At 37.9% G+C, this 21,269-nt stretch overlaps 1 protein-coding gene across 4 annotated transcripts in view; it reads right to left on the bottom strand.

The window, feature by feature from the left end:
- The window catches only part of pard3bb (par-3 family cell polarity regulator beta b), a 259,283-nt gene that overhangs the window by 52,378 nt on the left and 185,636 nt on the right, over positions 1–21,269 (bottom strand). For all 4 annotated transcript variants that reach the window (XM_042001255.1, XM_042001257.1, XM_042001254.1 and 1 more), the window contains one exon: positions 18,311–18,425. In XM_042001255.1, the coding sequence (XP_041857189.1) occupies positions 18,311–18,425 (115 nt within the window). The remainder of the gene's footprint in view (positions 1–18,310; positions 18,426–21,269) is intronic.

The raw sequence follows: 21,269 nt of genomic DNA, 5'->3' as shown, positions 1-21,269 counted from the left end.
ACTCAGATCTTTACTAATAAAAGCAACAAATTCAGTTTTAGCTCTCTGCTCTTTATCCATTTAGTCAGTTGTGTATTAACTGAAGTCAAGAACAAAGTGCAGGTCTTACTGTGCTGTTTCTGGAATAATGCTGATGTGTCAGATGCTAAAATTACATCGATGCTCTCCGGAGATGCCAAACACTAAACTTTATCCAATTTGTGCAATTGTGTAAAGTTTGTAATAAGATTCAGTTCTTGGTGGAATCTGTATATAAAGGGCAAAAAATGCAGCACACAGGCAAAGTCCTCCCAGCCACAAAAGTCTCTCTAATGCAACCCAACAGCAATTACATAAAAGTTCATTATATCAAGGCTGCATTCAGACAGAGAGTAAAATGTGAAAATATAACCTGAGAAAAGGGTTTTAACTTTATTGATGTGGTTTTCTGTGAGAAAACAATCTGTGATTCAGTGGTAGCAGTTGGCTGTGTGTGTGTGTGTGTGTGTGTTCCTGCAGCACGTATGATAGCTTGGTGACCAGCTAAGCCTGCATGTATTAGAGCAAATATTGAATTAAATGGGTCTATACACATTATTTAGTATGTGTATTGGTGTATGTGGGTTTATTCATGCAGACTGAGCAAAAAAAGAAATTACATATTAGACCTCTTTCAAGTGCATCCCCTGCAAATCATCAATTAAAAGAAAAAAAGCAGCTTCTCTGAGGAGTGTGTTTGTGTGTGCTGACTGCCAGCAGTGCAGCTTGGTGCCAGGGTGAATGGTACAGTATATTCCAGTGGATTTATGGTCACACAGAGTTGGCATTAATAACACAGACTGGAGAAATATGGCCTTACTTGGTATAGTGGGAATACTAAAGCACAAAATTCTTCTTTTTTTCTCAAATTCTGTTGCTCTTATTGCACTCATTTAAGCTACAAAGCATATTTACTTGTACATCTTTCCATTCTTCCTGGAGTTCCATATAAATTGACAGACCAACAATATCAATCATCTCAACCACCTAAAAAACATTTTATTCCCAATGCCATACTTAATAGAAAATCATGATGAATAAAAAGAATACACCACTTACTGAAGAGGGAGAAATGGGAAGCAACAAGGTTTGGAGAGAGAAATAATGCTGGGAGACCATGAACCAAACTGAATAAGCTGGAAAACCATTAAGAGGGAGAAGAAAAAGAATAAATGGATTGAGAGGGAGCTGAAAAACTTTTTTTAAATTACCTTTTTTTTTTCTTAGTAAACTTTTAACATGAAGCACAAATGACTCTCTTAACCTGGCTTGTTCTAACACTGAGTCACACTCAGCTACACGCTTTACTGCTGTCTCTTTCTGCTAACAGAGAGTTGGGGTTTAATCCCCTGCCTGTTCACCTATAAAAGACCCAAGGTAACCTCGCTATTTCTCTCTTATAATGGTTGAAATCACATGAACAATTTCAAGGTCATGAAGAAAAAGGATTGTATCTGTGTGTAGGAGTGGAGAGGGCGAGGGGTTTCTGTCTGCACACCGTGACTGTAAAGTGACAAATTCACCTGTCTGCAAACACAGCTCCACGGCCAGAACAAAATGTATGTTTGAAGGGTTTGTGGAATATTTCTAAGGCATATATTAATGGAATTATTATGAGGGGAAGGTTTTAGGCGGATCATGTGAAGCTTCAGACAGCTTCACTTGCTCACATGGACTGAAGCCAGAAAGAGAGCATTTCTGGACACAATGTTCACTCCTCAGCTGGTTTTATATGTAATTTATAACAGAAAGCAACTTAATTACTAAAATACATTTAAATGTTATTAGTAGACTTTTAAAGCAATAACAACAGACATAAATTTAACAATAAAAAAATTATTTCAATATAATTCTGATGGTCTGTCTATTTGTAATCTGGCTTCCAACTCCTGCTCTGTTTTGCTGTAACTTTTGGGGGTAGGTATCATGTCTTGGAGAAAATTATGTTGCTAAGACACTAAGAGCAAAGCTCAGGAGATCACGGCTACTGAGGACACTGACGTCTTTCAGCTGGCGGAACGAATTCCAGCTGCACAAAGCGAGGGAGAAAGTGGGGTGCGTGGATGCAGGTGGGGCTACTCCCAAAGCTGAGGCTACGGTAGCATGTGTCGGCTGTTCCTTCACTGATTCTGGTCAATATTTTGCTCACTGGACAATAAATCTAACTTTTCCTGCAAGGATGGGAAGCAGAAAAAGACTCGAGGGAGTGTTTGACTCAAACATGGTTCCATATTAAGTTGCAAGCTTCAAGCAGACCAAAACACTTTATAAATATCTTACAGTAAAATATCTACTGCTATGACTCCTAGCAAAGCTGTTAACCTCCATAAACTACAAGTTCTAAGTTACTGAATCTAAAACAAAAACGGATATGTTAGTTTTAAACAGGGCAAGTTCAACTTACTCTTACTGTGCATAGCAAATAGTGTTTTTCATCGAGTCTGTTGCTTGAGCTGTTCATAGACTGTATTTCTATATCCCTCTTTACCCCTTTGTACTAAAAGCAGCATTAAAAACCTGTAATTACAGCTTGTAACCAGAAGAAAAAGCCACTGCAGACCCTACTACTACTACAACAACATAATAGCAGGTAATCTTACATATTTGGTGATGCTCCATTATTCCTTTTATTTAATTAGCTAATTCACTGGATGAAACATTCAGAAATACTGAAATGAGAAACACTGTTGTATTTCTATTCTATTCTATTCTATTCTACAGTCATTTAGCAGACGCTTTTATCCAAAGCGACTTACATTTGAGAGTAAGAACAACACAAGCATGAATTCAAACGATGGGACGTCATAATTAAGTGATAGTCAGACCGCTTTTGAGTCCAGTTGGACCCAGGTGCTGTCATGTAGTGCTAGTGCAGTGCATATAATTTTTTTCTTTTTTTTTTTGTCATTTTATTTAAATACAAGATCATGATTTCATCACACAATATCATCTTGGGCATAAGTGCACACAGCTTCTTCAGTACTTGGTTGAGCCAAAGAGCTGGACGGTAGATCGTTCCACCACCGGGGAACAACAGAGGAAAAGAGTCTAGCTACTGATTTTGCGCCACGTTGTGGTGGGAGCACTAGGTGTTTTTCACTGGCAGAGCGTAACTGTCGAGAGGGAGTGTAGCTCTGGATTAAGGAGTGAAGGTAGACTGGAGCCGTTTGGGTTATTGTTTTGTAAGCCAGAAGCAGAGCTTTGAATTTGATGCGTGCTGCAACTGGAAGCCAGTGAAGAGCGATTAGCAGTGGAGTGACATGAGCTCTTTTGGGCTGGTTGAAGACCAGATGTGCTGCTGCATTCTGGATCATCTGCAGAGGTTTAACTGAGCATGCAGGTAGGCCAGCCAGTAAGGAGTTGCAGTAATCAATGCGTGAAATGAGCAGAGCCTGAACCAGGAGCTGGGTCGTGTGTTCAGTCAGGTAGGGTCTGATCCTCCTGATGTTGTAGAGAGCAAATTGGCAAGACCGGGAAACCGAGGCAACATGAACATAAAGGTCAGCTGGTTGTCTACCATGACACCAAGATTCCTGGTAGAAGATGCAGGCACTAGTGTGATTGAGTCAAGCTGCACGCTTATCTGTGGCGGTAAAGAAGGACTGGCTGGAAAGACAATAAGCTCAGTCTTGGACAGATTTAGCTGAAGGTGGCGATCCTTCATCCATGCGGAGATATCAGCAAGGCATGCTGATATTCGCACTGAGAAACATGTCTGTCATCAGATCAAAGTGATTTTAGTTCCAGGTGAATATACCAGTCTTTTAAATGAGCATGGCACATTTCATATGGTGAATAGGGATTTCACATGAGCTTATTTAGCCAATAAAGGATATTGAGCCAACAAGAAGATTCTCAGCTGCAAAATCTGTAGGTTTACAAAAAAAGATTGGTCATTCAGGGCTTGAGAGTGCAATGTGACAAAAAATGTGTGGAGTGTGAGTAATTTTTTTCATGGTCACACAGGTGTGCCTAACATTTCTCTGGTCTAGATGATGAAATTATTTCTGTGTTCATTCCCTCCTTAGCTGAGCTCAGGCAAGAATGACAGTGTGATTAAAATAAAGCCAATTCACATTTTCTTGACGAAAGCCCCTGTACAGTTGGCAGCATTGCATATGTGCACAACAGATCTTTGCACATGCCAGGAAGGACTGATCTTAATATGCAGCATACTAAATTGACAGAGATAAACTCAGCTAAAAGACTCTACCAAGCATTGGCATCAAAACGAAACACAATTTAAGACCCAAGCAGTTATGTGGGAAAAACATGAGAACAGCGCTGCTCGCTTCAGAGCTTCTGCTAATTTCTCCACTTCAAGCAAACCACACAAACAAGGAGTCATACGAGGGCAGAGACTGCTGATTACAAAGATGTATGTCTCATCACTGTAAGTAAGCTTGATTCGTAAACACACTTCTGTATTTTGACATGTAATAACGGAGTTCTTTGACTACATAATCATTTCAAGATGCAGAAATCAACAATCATCTTTAATTTTACTCTTAAATACATTACAAAAAGTCTGGATCTGTAAAAAATATCATCAGTAATAAGACATCAGTAAGCATAGCACATTAAAAACCATAGGAACAGAAATCCTTCCTCAAATGAGAATTAATTCTCACTGATATTGACACGAAGAGGTAATTAATTGTGTATAAAGTAGGACTTATTTTGCAAGATGTCATGCTATAAGATAACCTCAACAAGGTCAAACATGTAATATTACAAGCTATTTATGTAACTACGCTTGGGTTAGACGATAAAAAGTGAGAACGTTTAAATAAAGTAAACCCAGAGATACAGAGATCTCACCTTAAATCACCCTCCTCTTCAAACGTGGGGAGAAAGATTCTGAACACTCCCACTGAGTTATTCTGCTTCTACAGGGCAGAAAAACAGTGTTTCTTGTTAGTCATGGTTCTCGTCTGGTTGATACTCGTGACTAATGTAGCCACACACACAAACACACACACGCTCTGGCACAAAGTTGTGTTATGATTATAAGGAGGCTCTTTGTCTTCTTTGTCTTTCCTGTTGTTAATAATTGGTGTTTATGCCCCAGCACTGCTGACCAATTTACAGCATCTCTGATACTCTGGCTTTGTTTTCTTTTTCCCCCTTTAGCTAGATGACTCAGAGTTTAGTAAAGTTATGTTTCCTAATACATGACTACTGAAAGTTACAAGAATTCTTTTACTAAACGCTATGTGGGCTAAGTGCTGTAGATCTATTTAATTCCTACAACATTACATCACTGTACACATACAAAAGGCAACAGACAAAGGGTTAAAACTAAGAGAAAAGAATAAATTTCACAATGAAGAATTTATAGTATAACTGTGAAAAATGAAGTAAAAATAAGAAAGGTCATGGGAACAGAGAGCTGGGATTTTCCCAAATTCTATTGTGAATCACACAATGGTATGCCTTTCGCTGTACAATCTAAGAAGGAATATTGGAGTCAGTTCAGATGACTGAAGCCTTGAACCAAAAGACAAAGAGAAACAACTCCTGAAACACACAGAAACACACTACAAAAATGAATACTAATAAAAACATGGAAATGGACACACAAGTACAAGCACATATGATTGTCTACAGGCAGGGCAGGACCGGAAGTGGCTCTTACAGCACAGGGTATTCAGTCTCCATCAACAGGATATGATACAAGATCCTCTTACAACCGTGCATGGGCAACATTTGCAGGCGGCACAGATTATCAGTTCTGCCCGAGTTACTCTAAGTCCTGGAGCGCTTTGCCAGGTTTGAGCTTCAAGACCAACACAAATACAACTAAATCTATCCCATATGTGTTTCTCTAAACTTGAAAGGCAAAAGTGAGCCACAAGTTTTTACTTTCAACATTAAAACAAGAAAGAAAAACAGGAAAAATTACTGCTATTAGATACAATTCAATAAAAAGGCTTTTTCATTAACAATTTCATGACATAAAAAAAAACATGGTGAGAGTCTGATTTAAGTCTAAATAAACAAACATCAGTTTTGGTTTGAGTTCTTGGCTTGTTTATAAAATTATTATTATTATTATTTATTACTGAAGTAAACATGATTTTTACTTTAGACAAACACAGCTTATGTACTCAAGTACCTATAAATATCTTGGATTTGTTTTTAATGAAAGTATGACTGTCAGATGGTAGAAGGGTTCTGTCTGAGTCTGCACGGAGGCCATTAAGAGCCATAATTAATAAGTTGAAGCTCTTTTTCTTTCAACATTTACCCAGCTGTAGATTCTGTGGTTGGATCTGTTTTGTTTTATGTAGCGCGGGTCTGGGGCTTCAAAGATGCTCCTGAATGCTATTAAGTTCAGAACAGAGTCATGAGGTACTTTCTTGGAGTACACAGGTACAACACTAGAGCGGCGCTAGAGGGAGACATGCTGGTGGAGTTTTGGGACCACTGTCTTTAAGTCTGCATGGTTAGTCCCCTGCAATGATGTGCACAGCGTCAGGTTACATGATATGCTGTCTGCTTACACGGTCATATAAGAGTCTGGTAGCCGAGTTAGCATTAGCGTCGGGTGGGATGCAGTAATCATGATTACAGTGAATTCCCTTGGAAGGTAAAAGGGCCTGCAATTAACAGTCACATACTCCAGGTCAGGGGAGCGGTGACAGTCTACGGTCACTGTATTGGTACACTATTTGTCATTGATGTACACGCAAAGCCCTCCTTCTCTGCTCTTACTGGAGTCTGCTGTCCTGTCATGCTGCTGTGCTGTGTAGCCTGCTAGCTCTATAACAGAGTTCGAGATGAATGAGTACAGCCAGGTCTCTGTGATCAGCAGAAGGCAACTGTCCTTCACGACGCTGTTCATAGCTCTGCAGCCTCATTTCATCCATCTTATTGACAAGTAATGTAGTTTTTGCCAGAAAAATGCTGGGGAGAGGTGGTCTGTTTGGCCACCTTCGTAGCCTGGCTAACACGCTTGCCTTACAGCCTCGCATCTGCTTCCTCTCTCTGCGCTGCCTCCGTCTCCTCACCACGGGAATGGTAATCCACGTAGAGCTGGGACTCCTTGCTATGTCCACCAGGATCTTGTACGTGTGGAGAAACTCGGCTGTAACAATCCGCTTGGAAGAAACTCCTACACTTAGGAGATTGTGCCGGCTGTAGATGTAGTTAGCCCCACAGAAGATACACAGGACAAGTGAAAACACGACTGTTTCCTTAACTAAAAGGACCTTGTTTTGTGTAATTGTAATTGAGATAAGTTTATACCTTGTATGTAAGGCATCTTTTTGTTTTAAATATTAAATAGTGCCATATAGGCCTATATAGACTGGCCGCTCAAGTGTATAACACCTAAATAAAATATTCATTGATTCATATACACCCAACTACAACCTCTGACGTCGGGAAAAAAAAACATCAGTGCCAGTAGCTGCAGTTCCTCAGTTCCTCTACACTGACTCCAACAAATAAATCCCTGTTCTGTGTCCCACTTTGTTTTGTGTGTACAGGACATTAAATTTTACATGAGCTGTATGTTTAGTTTTATTGAGGCTAAAATGTAAATATAAAGTTCAAGGCCTGCTTTGGACAACAAGGGACTGTTACTATTTTAATTATTATCTCTTGTCTTTCAACTCTGGCTCTAAATAAAGATGGTAATAGCCCAATCTTACATTACAATCATTTAGTCGGCGCTTTTATCCAAAGCCACAGTGGTTAGGCAGTAGCATCGAGGGTCTTGCCTAAGGATAGAATAGAATAGAAATACTTTAATAATCCCTTTGGAGAGTCCTCAGGGAAATTTGGGTCCCAACTGGAAAAGGACCCAACTGGAAGGTGTTAACATTTGTCCCCTGGGGGATTTGAACCCTGGTCTTTCACATGGGAGACTGATGCTTTGCCAACTGAGTCATCCAGCCACCGAACATGTTGAACGTGAGACTCCAAGACAAGAATCTATGAGGTGGCTTCAGCTATCCTTGGTTGAACCTAATCTTTGGTTCAAACACAAATCAATTCAATGTCAGGTGAGAATGGAAAAATTATTTCATTAGAAAGTTTTATTCCTCAAAATTCCTTTTTTCTGTGACTTGTGATTTACTTGTCAGAGTACCAGGAATTTATATGATCTACAGATTAGACCAAGTGACAATGGTTGCTGATAAAAATGTCAAATCTGGATGAGAGGATAAAGAAAACAGATGGTTGAATTGATACAATGAAAACCCAAATTTATGATTTGTGGGAAAACAAAAACAACATACAAACAAAACAAATAATATAGATATTCATTCAAATGAATACTTGTGAAGAATTATGTAAAAGTTACTCAACATTATGAACACTGCACACCCTCTAAACAAAGCAGGGATCAAACAATGTGTTCAGCCAGAGGCTTCTTCAACTCTGCTGGAATAAAAATACAGAAAGTTACTCCGGAGAACAGTAATGACTCCACACAATGACTGTTTTATAATTAATAATAAATAATGACCAATATCAGTGACTGATTCTTTATACTGTTACAATTATCCTAACTTCTAAAAATTAATTAAAAAATATGTTCAAATATAAAACTAGTTTAATTCCATTCAATAACTTGTTCACAATATGCCCTCCGTTAGGTACCGAACCAGCATATTTCAGATAGAACATTTGTGATTAACAATTTAAAGAAATGGTTATCATAAAGAAAAATTAGAAACAACTTCGGTAAAGAGCTGTCCAGATCATTTAAATGGGACATATTTATTTTGAACACAGATTAACATGCAGTACTTGTTACTAACCAGCTATTCTAAGGAGAACGAATGAATGAATGAATGAATGAATGAATGAATGAACAACAACAAAAAAACAACAAAAAAAAAAAAAACAAGGAAGCTAAAGGCGACCATAGCACAAACCAAGTTCCTGAAAAGTTTGTAAAGTAGTTTTAACATTTCAGATTTACCAAATCTACAGACACAAATGCAGCAGCAGGAGATTACTGGGACTTTCCAACATTTACTACCGGATAGCTTATTAAGATGGTAAAAGGCAAATGTGAGTGAACCTGTTGGCCTAGCGAGTGTCATGAAGAAGAGAGAGATGAGAATCAGATGAGCTCAGCTGCTGTAGAATATGACAATGAGTGTGGGATATGAAGGACTATTAAATTCAGTAAAGACCCCAGCATTTGTGAAGCTTGAGGTCTTTTTTTCGGCAAAATATCATGGGTTGAGAGAGCAAATTGTAGGTTGGGACAAATGAGTCTGGAGGTTTCTAAGGAAAAAAAAAAATAAAATAGAAAATCTCAACCTCTCATCCTGTTCACTGAAGGTCAAGCTCCACTTTAGCTGTACTCATTTTTGTGGGATAGCTAAGTAACCACCTTACGACTAAGGACCGACCAATTCACTGACTTGTAAAACGTGGGTTTAAACCATGAAAAAAACTACAAATTACTATCTAATAATACAGTCACAGACCTCTCAGAGACATTGGGGTGCGTCTACATAATAATGAAGTACTGTGTTGTTCCCAGCAGCTCTCTGTGAACTTATGTTACATAAATAATATAAAAAAAAAGTTACTACCCATATCCCAAAATTAGGCCAAGATCCTCCATTCAGAAAAAAAAAAAAATCCTGAATGGAGGATCTTGGCCTAATTTTTGGATATTGGTAGTAATTTTGCTGTGAAATAGCTTTTAGAAGTATTTGTTATTCTTTTTCAGACCATTACCTCATAATTACTTATCAAACTGTGCTAGCTAGATTAGATTCAAAGAAAAAAAAAAACATGAAAAAGTATAATTTTAATGAAACACTGGTAAACAAGAATCAGAGAACTTTGTCATTCTATAATTTTAAAAATATCATTCAAGTAAAATTATCTGCAAACCGGAAAAAAATAAAATAAAAAAATAAATAACCTATAAATACACGTATAACTGCGTTTGTTTATTTTGCCTATATACAAAACAGTCTTTCACAAACCTGTCAGCAAAATTACACACAGAAGAAGCAAAAGGTCAGGTTTGTACCTCATTACCAACTAAAGGAGACCTGGATGGTAAAAGTAAATATATGTACTTCACCCCGGACATAAAGATGGCCTTCAGAAAGTATATAAATGCCAGGTGCCTGAGAAGTGTCGTCTATATTTCTGCCTAATTCAGCTACTTGTGCGAGTCAGATCTTTACTCAAGTCCTTAAAGAAGACCGAAAAGCCATTAAAATAATTAGGCAAAACCAGAACTCTACAGACTGTTATTTATTTACTGATGGAAATGTTCCAACGTTATAGATGTTTTAATGTAAAAATGGTCGCATTTTGCGACTAAAATGTGAGGCAGCGCGAGTGAATATTTCATCTACTCGCACAATGGCGAAGAATACATTTGCCGGGCTTTTTCTTGTAGTAGTTATAATTTAATTCATTTATTCGCTAACAAACGTCTGCTCCCTAGTAGTTCACAGTAATTCGCAAATTAGCTGCTGCCGACTCAAGCTAACTTTAATATGAGAAAAGGAGACGAACACCAACGAAGAAGACGAGGGCCTATGTGTGTGTGAGCGGGGACGAACGACCACTGTGATTGGCTTATGTGTGGAAAGAGGCGGGTCTTGGGGGAATTTATTATTCCTCAGTGTTGCCAACTTAGGGACTTTGTCGCTATATTTAGCGAGTTTTCAGACCCTTCTAGCGACTTCTAAATAAAAAAAGCAACTAGCGACAAATCTAGCGACTTTTTCTGGTATTATTGGAGACTTTTAGAGACTGACTTGAATGAACGTAGTTTACTCTTTCCAATATTGAGTGGTGCAGACCCCTCTCCCATCTTGGAGCATCAGCTCCCAGCTGCATTCAGAGCAGACGACATGCTGCTGGATGGTCCTGCGCTGGCCTACCATCAGAGTAATGTCTATTAATGAAGAGTGTGGACATAAATATTTAAACAGTTAAAAGTGTTGTGACATATTCCAGACTCCTAATTAAAAAACAAAATACACACACACAAAAAAAACTGAACTAAAAATAAAGAAAATATTGACAGAATTCTATTTTTATCTTATTTATTTTTGCTGTTCTAAACATTGTTAGGTTGTCTTTTTTATTAATTTTTGCTTTTCCCACTGCTGCAATTGTAAACATTGTAATAGAATTTATTGTTTAAGTATTTCTCCATAATACATTGAAAATGAGAGGAAATGTGAATGTTTGCTTTGCAAGGCGATTTCAGTGTGTGCCCCTAAATTTTCTGCTTGCACTCCTAAAAAATTTAGGTTAGGGGCCACTGTGCTCCTCATAAAAAAAAAAAATAACAGTTAGTCTGGAGCCCTGCATGCTTCACCTATAGTATGCTGGACTGCAGGACTGTCTTTTCTCCAAATCTAACACTTCTGCAGTCATCTCATTGATGCATAAAACATTTTTACCAACAGGTTTCCAGCTGCTTCACAACATTTGCAGACAATCTTTGCATTTCTCTGAGCTCCTGAGATGTCTCTTTTGTTTGTGCCATGAAACATTTATGGCACATTCACACAGGAGCTGTTTGGTCCGCTTTAAACAAACCCTGGTTTATTTGCATTGATTGTACGGGTCGTTTGGAGTAGTGTAAACATGCATTCACACTCCGGTGCAGACCACAGAAGTAGGGCTGGGCAATAAATTTAGATTTATTTTAAGTAATATCTGGATTTTCCATTAATATGCACCTCCAACTCTATCCTTGAAACAGCAGGCACATCCCTCCTCCTGCCCCGTCTCCCAGAGAAACACACTTGCCACACACTCTCGCTCTGTCTCTCTCACACACACACACGCCGAAAAAAATAAATAAATAAAAGCAAATTGCTCATTCTCAAAAAGGCTCTGTGTTATTATTTGGAACTGGTTTGATTTTACACCCTCAGACTCAGAACAAGTAGCGACATATTCCTGAAATATGCTGCGTTAGGTTTAAGAAATGACTGCGGTCAACTGAACCGACTCTTCAGGCTACGCTCGGCGGTCAGGATGTATCGTTTATTTTGGGAAACCGTAGGTTATAATGGAGCCTAATGACTTAATCATTAACATACATGTCCAAATCTCCAAGCTGTTTACTTCTGTTGAGGCTTCCTACTTCGGTTCTGGTGAAACTACAATAAATGTGAGTCAGTTTGCCAGAAAACACCAAAGTTCTGAGACTCCAGAATGGCTGGAATTGAGCTGTGCACCAGCCACAGTGAGGAATGCTGCGCTATACAAGGTGAACAAGACAGCAGTGATCCACAACATCCTGTTAAGAAGCGACCTACATCAAGAGAATAACTTTCACAATGTATCCTGTATGATGAGCAAGGTGGAAAGAAGTCATGAAAGTGGTCGTGGTTTGGTTCAGTTGAGTAAGATGCAGTGTGAAAGCAAACCAAACCAAATGAAGGTGTGGCATTTTCAGAGTTTCCCGTCCAACTGAATCAAGTTTCCCGAACTATCCGGATGTGAATGTGAAGTTTTGAAGCTCAGGATCCCCGTTTTTACAATAAAATCCACCCTCATATTAACTGCTAATCTATTAAATTCATGTACAATTGCCACTAACAGATACGTAATATTACTTTCTATTGCCTCTAACATTTTCCTCAATGCATGACTAAGTGGAATACCTGTTTCTCCACCTGTTTGATTTATATTCACCCATATTTATATAGAAAAATAAATAATTCCTGAGAGCTCAAAAAACCTTAAAGCACCACTAAAGACATAACAACCCAGAGAAAAAGCGTCAATTTATTTCAAATCTCAGTTTTCAAGGAATTTAATTTAGCGTCACACTACAAAACTGCATTAGCAGTTAATGACTGACTTTAAATTAACAAACGTATTTAAGCCTAAGTACAGGAAGAAAAAAAAAAATAGATGAAAGCTATTCATGATAATTAAATCCTATACTAAAAGCTGCATCACACCACCCACCATTAAAAACTGGTTTCCATAAAGTGTGCTCTATGCAGGATTGTGTGCAAGCGTATGTGACAACAGCACAGCACCCTGTTGATTTAGTTCTCCTCTCCTCTGGGAGAAAGTCTGTTGTCTTCTTCTGAAATACACCCACCCGCCCACCAGCACACAATGCACTCACTCACAAAGTTGTGGTGTGGCTTTTGTTGCTTGATAATTGTTTTTAAGGCAAACATAATTTTGCAAGCTGAGACAGCTAAACCATAAGCATGAATCAATGAAATGGTAATGGAGCCATAGGGAGAGAAAAATATTCAGTATACTGTGGTAACATTCCACAAAGAGCTTTCTTTCCCTCTCCATTTGCTGCTTTATCTTTTTTATTCATGCATGCTCTCTACAAATAAATTTGCATTGCTTTTACTTTTCATTGACATGGTGCAAAAAATAGAGAAAGGTCTTAAGGAGAAGCAAACAAACCAATAAAAGTGAAATTGAATTAGTTTGCCACCGGCTCACCATCATAACCATTACTTTCCACACTAACTTCCCCATATAAAGCCAGTCAGGTAAATAATCACTATTACTTTAATTACTAAATGCATCATTTTTAATAAGAGAGGCTGGTAAGATGTGATCTCTTTTTTATTTTCCTTTTTTTCAGCTTGCAAACTTCATTTCCACCTCTGAAGCAGGCTAATTGCTCTTACTCTATGCGTTACAAACAACAGTAAAGTTTTCCTATTTGAAGTAGAAAACAGTGTAATGTGAGCCAGTCGATTGTATGGAAAGACTATTGCCCCTGGCTGTTCACAAACCAAATGACTTTTAGGTTTACTTTTTTTAAAAAAAAGGCTTGTATAACTTTGAATGAGATCTCTGCATGGATGCAAAGACAAGAGATTTCAGTGTGCCATATAAAGCCAACTAAACATCAGTCAGCAGTAATGTAAATTAAACTAGATAGATTATTTCTCTGAATTATATTAGTGACTGATGCTAACCACACTACAGGTTCTGTGTTTAAATTGTCCACCTAGTCACTACTGTGGTCTATAAACGGTGGTGAGTCAGTCACTACATAGTGGTCAATAAGTCATCATGTGGTACACTGAAAGTAGTTTACAGGAGCTGTGGAGGTGAAGGAGCATGCTAACACTACCTAGCACAAGCACCTATAAACTAAATCAAGCTAATAGTTTATAAAGAAAAAATAAGAAAAGTGGTAAAAAAAAGAAAAGGCTGAGGAAGAAACAGTCCACAGACACTATTAGCTGTTAAGAGACTGATCTCTTTTTTCTGTCTGAGATTTGAGAAGAGACCCTGATTTGAGAAATCATTAATAAAAAATTAACGGAAATCAAAAGTAAAAGTAAGGATGCCTAGTCTTTGCAGAAAACATGTTTGAGTCGGATTATGGCTTGAAAAAGGATCACCCTACTTTTAAAACTAATTGTTAAGGTATTATAGTTATATTGAATAAATTTACTTAAGTTTGAGAAGTAAAACTTGATGCTAGATAATGTTTTTAATGTCAATACACATTAATGATGCCGTACATTATGACAATTTACAAATTGTAAAACTAAATCTTACTGTGTACTCTATAGAACCACAAATCAAACAATCTCTCAATAGACTTATGTTTGTTTTTTTTACAATATTGAACATTTGTAAAGCCTAATGGGCATTAGGCTAAAAAGCTGAGTAAATGCTATTACAATAGACAATAATAGCTTTGCATTGTGGTCACATTACCACTTAAAGCAATAACTTCTGATATAAAATGATGTGTTTACATTGTCTCTTACATAAAGACAACACCGTCAACATTTCTCATTTATAAAAACACATACTGACAATAATTAACATAATCTAGCATCCACGTTTCTCTCAAACTTCTTCCAACACCTCTCCTGATATTCATCCATCCATCTACCAGGACGGCTCCGTTCTGTTGTGGCTCATGTATTTCGCTTATTGTGACTTTTGTATTTGTATGTGTTTGTAAAAAACAAAGAAATAAAATATTGCATAAAAAATGGCAACGTTGATGTGACAAGATTAGCTGTGTAGCTGTCCAGGCTGTGCTTGTTTATGCAACACATTGCTTTGAATAAGATTAATAAGATGTGTGACTTGCTGTAAAAGCAGCAACAGCTTTTGTGCAAACTGCTGATTAATAACCACACTGCTTTGTTTTTTTTTTTTGTTTTTTTTAAAGAAACGACTCATAAATTAGGCACATAATGTAAAGAGATACACCAAGGATCATATGCCTGTAAAGACACCAACAGAGTCCTCCACTCTGTAAAACTTTTGATTTTTTTTCTACAAAACAAATTGCTATTTAAATGTAAAATTAATAACACTAAACTTTGCATTTAAATTATGAAATGTTGATTAATAGCAAATGTTCCCTGTTAGGGCAAAGCAATCAATCAAAGAAAATGATTTATCAACATTATGACTGTAATGTTTGAATTTTATTCATGTGGCATGTTGGATAAATGAATCCTGTCCCTCGGGCAGTCAGCCTCATCCTAACGCACTAGAGCTGCGTTGACTTGACTTCAACTTAAAAAAACAAAAAAATCGAAGCCCATCTAAGAAGTATGTTTGTAATCTTTATATATGTATTATCATACATATAAACCTGCACATTAATATGATTGGCATGCACACTTATAGTATTAATACACATTAATACACAAGTTTTTTTTCAATTATCTTTAACCCGAGCAATAATGATGTGTGAAAGCATCTGGATACAGAAAGCTTTTGACTTTTTTTTACATGTCGCAGTGGTTAAACTGTAATATCCTCCAGTTAACAAGCCAATTAGTTACAGAGGATTAATTGTAGCTCCATGGCAGAGAACTAAATTTGGTTGCACATGGGGAATCTCCTTTTTTCTTTTTCTTTTTCATTTTTAGGGGCTTAAATCATAAATTAATCTTTGGCTCCCAATGCCATACATCTCACTCAGCCAGTCAAAACTACTGGGACTTTCTTTAAAATAATTCATTCAAGGCAAGGCTATATATAAGACCCATTTCCAGAGAAGTTGGAATTTTTCAAAAAGCAACAAAAATTGAACTGTGGACTTTCTTCATTGAGCCTTGATGAAACAGAGAATTCACTGTTTTTAGAAAATGCCAGGAACACACTTAGAAGCAAAGAAACACATAAAAGTTTTAGGAACATACAAGTAACACCAAGGTGGAAGATTATACAAACAGCAGATTAATTGGTGACAGGTAAGGGTGCCAGGATTGGGTATAAAAAATGGCTCAATCTCTTACTTAATGAAGAACTTCAGTCCAGTGTATAAAGCCTAAAGACTGAAAACATTGTTGGATGCATATGAGTATTTTAAAGCCGCCATGCCATCATGTTCATTACAGTCACGTGGTCTTGGCATGGAAAACCATGTTTACTAAACACAGACTGCTGTTGCATCCAGATATGTAATCAGGAACTCCATTTCACATAACTGCCGAGTTATCTGAGCACAAGTTCATCCTAGGACAGAAAGACAATGAACACATGTTCTGTGGTCAGATAAATTTATGTTTCAGCTGCTTCTGGGGGAAATAAAAATCTGATGTGTCAAAGATTAAATAAATAAACAAAATTAGGTGGTTACCAGCAAAAACGGCTAAAACCAGCAGATTTGACTGTTTGCGAGTGCTTCAGTGTTAATTGTGTGGGTAACTTGTATCTGTGGGAAGGTTGGTGCAGAGGTCCATGTTTAAAATTTGAAGACACATTTGCTGTCACACCCATAGACTGTAAAAGATGGATGGTGCCTCCATGCATCACCCCGTAAGTTTCTTAAGAGCTGAACTGAAGCTCATTGGGTGGTTCCCACCATTGCCATCTTGGCAGATTCACGAGTGTCGTCATTCCTGGAAAATCCAAAAATGGGCAAAGAGGTGGAGCTGAGAGGGGGACTGTAAAGATGGGGGTGGATGATTGACACCCATCAAGCTCCGAGCTGCCTGTAGCTAAGAGCTAACAGAGCTAACAGTAGCTAACCAGCTAACGGAGATAGGCAGGCTAAAGCTAAAGAGTGCTGTTAGCGGGCCAAAAACCACGTTTGTGCTGCACTCTCCTTTCTTGCCACAGATACTGGATACCTGTCAATCAAAAGGACACGCCCCTAATTCTGCTGAATTTCAAGATTAACTAACATCGTAACGGATGAGTTAGAAAAAATTCACCCCCCTCACAACTGTCATGAAGGTAAACTTGACTTATTAATCCTAAAATGTTTTTTGCACCAGGCTTTAAACATGTTTATTTCTGCTGTGAAGTTGGTATTTTTAACATGGGACTCCCATGTTAAAAATACCAACTTCATAGTAGGATTGACTCTGTTTTGGAGCCAGCCCCTAGCGGATGAGGGGTGAGCTGCAATTTTTTGCACATTTTACCGTTGGAGATGGCCCCTTGGTCAGACTTAGGTGACATCTTTGTTTTGTGGTTATTTCAACAGGAATTATTCTGTACAGCTTACAACAGCATAGCTTCATAAACACAGTGTGCACTGGGCATGTTTGACTGGACTGCATGTAGTCCATGCCTGTGTCCTACTGAAAATGTTAAGACCATCATGAGCAGCTGAAATCTTAACACCTGCAAATACCTCTTAATAACCTGCAACAAGGACCCAAATAATTAAATAGCACACTCAAAAGGAAGGCTGATAAAATATAATGGTACACACACATTTATCTCATCTTTCCAGAAATTATGTTTAGGTATGAAAATAACATTTTATTTCTCTGAATAAAATCTGCCATTCTAACATTTGATCATTACTAGTTTCACCATGTCACCTGGTAGCAAGACAGGAGGAGATTTCCTCTCAGCACATTATTATCATAACATTAATACATTATCACAGGAAGGTTTTCCAGCTTCTTCAAGCGTGACTCAGCCTGCTCTCTGCAGTGGATCTGTATGCATCTGATTCTCAGTCTATAATTTGAAAAACAGTACCTACGGGATGACGAGTGTCTCAAACCTCTACTTATCTCCACTGTGTCTCATCATCAGTGAAAAATGGATCATAATAGTCCGATCAGCTCAGTGCCCACAAGTGCCATTTATGTCAAAAAGCACCATGTGACTGACAGCTACAGGGCCTTGATCACTTGACTAATTCAGTAAAAACAGGGATCACCAATGGCTGATGGGGGATCTTCATACATACTAACTAAATAGATATTTTCATGCAGATTTTGAAACACAGATGAGAGACATAGTTTACTTCAGACTGAGAGATAAGATCATTTATGAGAGCTGGACTTCTATGGACTTTTTTGGACATTTTGGAAGTCTCTGTGTGTGGGGTTGTGCTCCTTACCCTGTGTGGGTCATTTTCATGTCCTCTGCGACGTAGATCTTCTTCATACGGAGGCACCATTCCCTCTCGCCTCGCTTGCTGATATTCTCTTCTAAGCTGCTGGATCCTGTCCATGCTGGACGGGCAGGCAGAGGAGAGTAAGCACAGAGGACAAAAAAAAAAGAAAATCTTTTAGATTGCTCTGGATGACAGACAGGACATTAACAAACTGCACTGGTCAATTTAGATTTTAAATCAAACATGCAAATATAACATTGAGTATGACTTTTGGGTATTATAAGCAAGCCTGTTCCAATATAGATCCAAAGAATAAATACAGTGAGCAGCTTTAGGATGCTATCCGTTTTGACGGATGAATCCCAGTCTGTAGGTAACACCACATAAAACATTTGGAGACATCATCAGCAGACAGCTGTCCTGGTGATGAAGCAGCCAACACATACCATCTGTTTATTCAAGCAGTAATTTTCCCAACATCATCTTCAAAAGTTTGACTTTACAGATGAAGACTGCGCACGCAAACCTGTCTACACACAAATCTCTTCATCATTCTGACTGCCTACATCTATATCTGTTTCTCTTTTTTCTTCTTCTCTTGTAACAGGAAAGAAAACAAAATCATCAATCATTTTGTGAATATTCTCTCAGTCAACACAGGAAATATACAGCATATCAACACTGAACTCTGGGCACCTCTGTGAGTCATGCACATGCACACACACCAACTCACCCACACATAATGGAAACGCAGAAAGTCATATCAAACACATGCAGGACGAGTCCATATGCAACATTAGACCCGCGGTTTGCAGTTTCATGAACTGAGTTGGTCCGAGTGGGAGAAACACACGACTGCAACATCAAGTGATTTATGGAAAGTCTAAAGAATAGCAACACATGCACACACACACACAAATGAATACAACAATACGGTCTGGTCTGAGGGGTCGTTGCTGACAATATCTGTTATTTGTTAATATTTGCCTCTGTATGCATTTTATAGCTTCAGTTAAACGTGTTTAAAAACTTTAGTATCTTAAAGTAAATTGTACTTTAGCTGAATTCATATATGTTGACCATTTCTTTTAAATAAATCAGAATGAGCTTTTTCTCAGGGGGGACTCTCAGGAGTTATTAGCTAAATGTTTTGATCCAGATGGGACATCCCAAAATAGGTTAAAATGCACAAATTGCTTGTATGCATCCTTACCAGTTGAGGTTTTTTTCCTCAAACTGGCCTTTCAATGAGTTTTGGCCTTTTCGCATAGCCAAGAAAAGTCAGATTAACCAGGAGGTGAGAAAACCTGTGACCATATATGTCTGGTCACTGAAAGGCAGAGACATTCCAATATGATGGTACAAGAAAGCTGCGACCCAGGACATATGAGAAGTTTTGTAATTTAGTTAAACAAAACAATGTTTTTACAACAAGCCCCACAGCAACTGCTGCTGGTAAAAGGCGAGATATATTTATTTATAGAGCACATTTTAATAATGAAGGGATTTAAAGCAAAAGTATAACAGAAGTCTGCACATACACTTATTTAGTCCACCTCTTCAACTGCTTGTTAACACAAGTAGTTAATCACATGTTTAGACATGGTCAACACGACTGCCACAAAGGCATATTATGGAGGATAAAAACAATTCTGAAGCCAGAAGGGGACCAACCTGATACTAGTAAGATGGACCTAATAAAGTGTATTGTATAAACTTTTGACCAAAGCCATTTATGTTGTCTTATAATAATAGATAATATTATACACCACATTGCAATGTGGTGAATTCAGTATATTTGTGCATTTAAAGGTTTCACAGCTGCATCATTCTAGAAAAAATGCAGTCATGGATGGTTTGCTGTATATAAATGATCCTGTATTACGTTTTTGTGACTGAGTGTGTGTGTGTGTGTGTGTGTTTGCACTTTAAGGCTAAAAGCAAAGGAGAGCTGTGTCAGCAGTAACACAAAACATCAGTCTGAAAGAGAGTGGAAGAGTGATTTCAGATGGCAGCAGCACTTGATGACTAAACAAAACACTTGTTTGTCCCATCAATGTTTTTCTTTTTTAAATATAATGTTTTAATCCAATAGAAGTCAGAGGAAATGAAGTTCTTCAATTTAGGGTCCAGTTGTGAATTTTTTATACATTAATTTCAAGAAAAGAGTAAATCTAAAAGATAAAAACTTCCCACTTATTCCACTACAATATCAAATATATCCCAGTATACTCAACAGAAAGATTTTTGATTTGCCAAAACTCATTTATAGATCTTTTTAAGAGCATTGTTCCTTGTAAGATTTAAAGGCAATTCACAATTTTCATGTCGACTTATATGTGTTTCAATTGCCTCCATTCATGGCTGCATGCAGCCCAGATATTAGTAACAACACAGACTGAGCACGGCAACTGTGCATGTGGATGAATCTCCATGCAGCAACAAGACAAAGTTGAACAGTGGTTTAAGATCATGGATGCTTGTTTGCAGGAGAAATACAGTTATCTACCTCTAAAATGTACTGCAGCCAGATTACATGCTCCGGCATGGGAAGCCTGATGGTTGAAGAGGACCCTGTGCATGTCTGCAGACTTCCATTAAGTTTGCAAAAGCAGAAACATGCCAAGCCTTAAGTGTAGAAGCAATACATATAAAATCAGAAAGATACTAAAATTTTCAGCTCAACTTTGGCACTTATGCCAAAAAGATGAAGAGGTGAAGAATCATTGAGAAATCAGTCTCATAGCTCCTGAAGCTAAACACAAACATAAACACTGAAGTATGGGTGTAGTAAAAAGAGGATTTTAGACGCTGACTTCCAACACACATCTTCTAGCTTCTGTTCACGAGATTTTTTCGAGGCATCAGCAGATGAATCAGCCACTCAAATAGCTGACATTTTTACTATGAAGAGAGGAATTCTACAGGTGATCCTGTCTTCATTAAGAGCTTTGTTATGCTT

This window comes from Melanotaenia boesemani, chromosome 12 (genome assembly GCF_017639745.1).
Source record: "Melanotaenia boesemani isolate fMelBoe1 chromosome 12, fMelBoe1.pri, whole genome shotgun sequence".
Classification (NCBI taxonomy): Eukaryota; Metazoa; Chordata; class Actinopteri; order Atheriniformes; family Melanotaeniidae; genus Melanotaenia; species Melanotaenia boesemani.
Note: the sequence above shows the minus strand (reverse complement) of the source record. Positions and strands in the feature narration are given on the sequence as shown.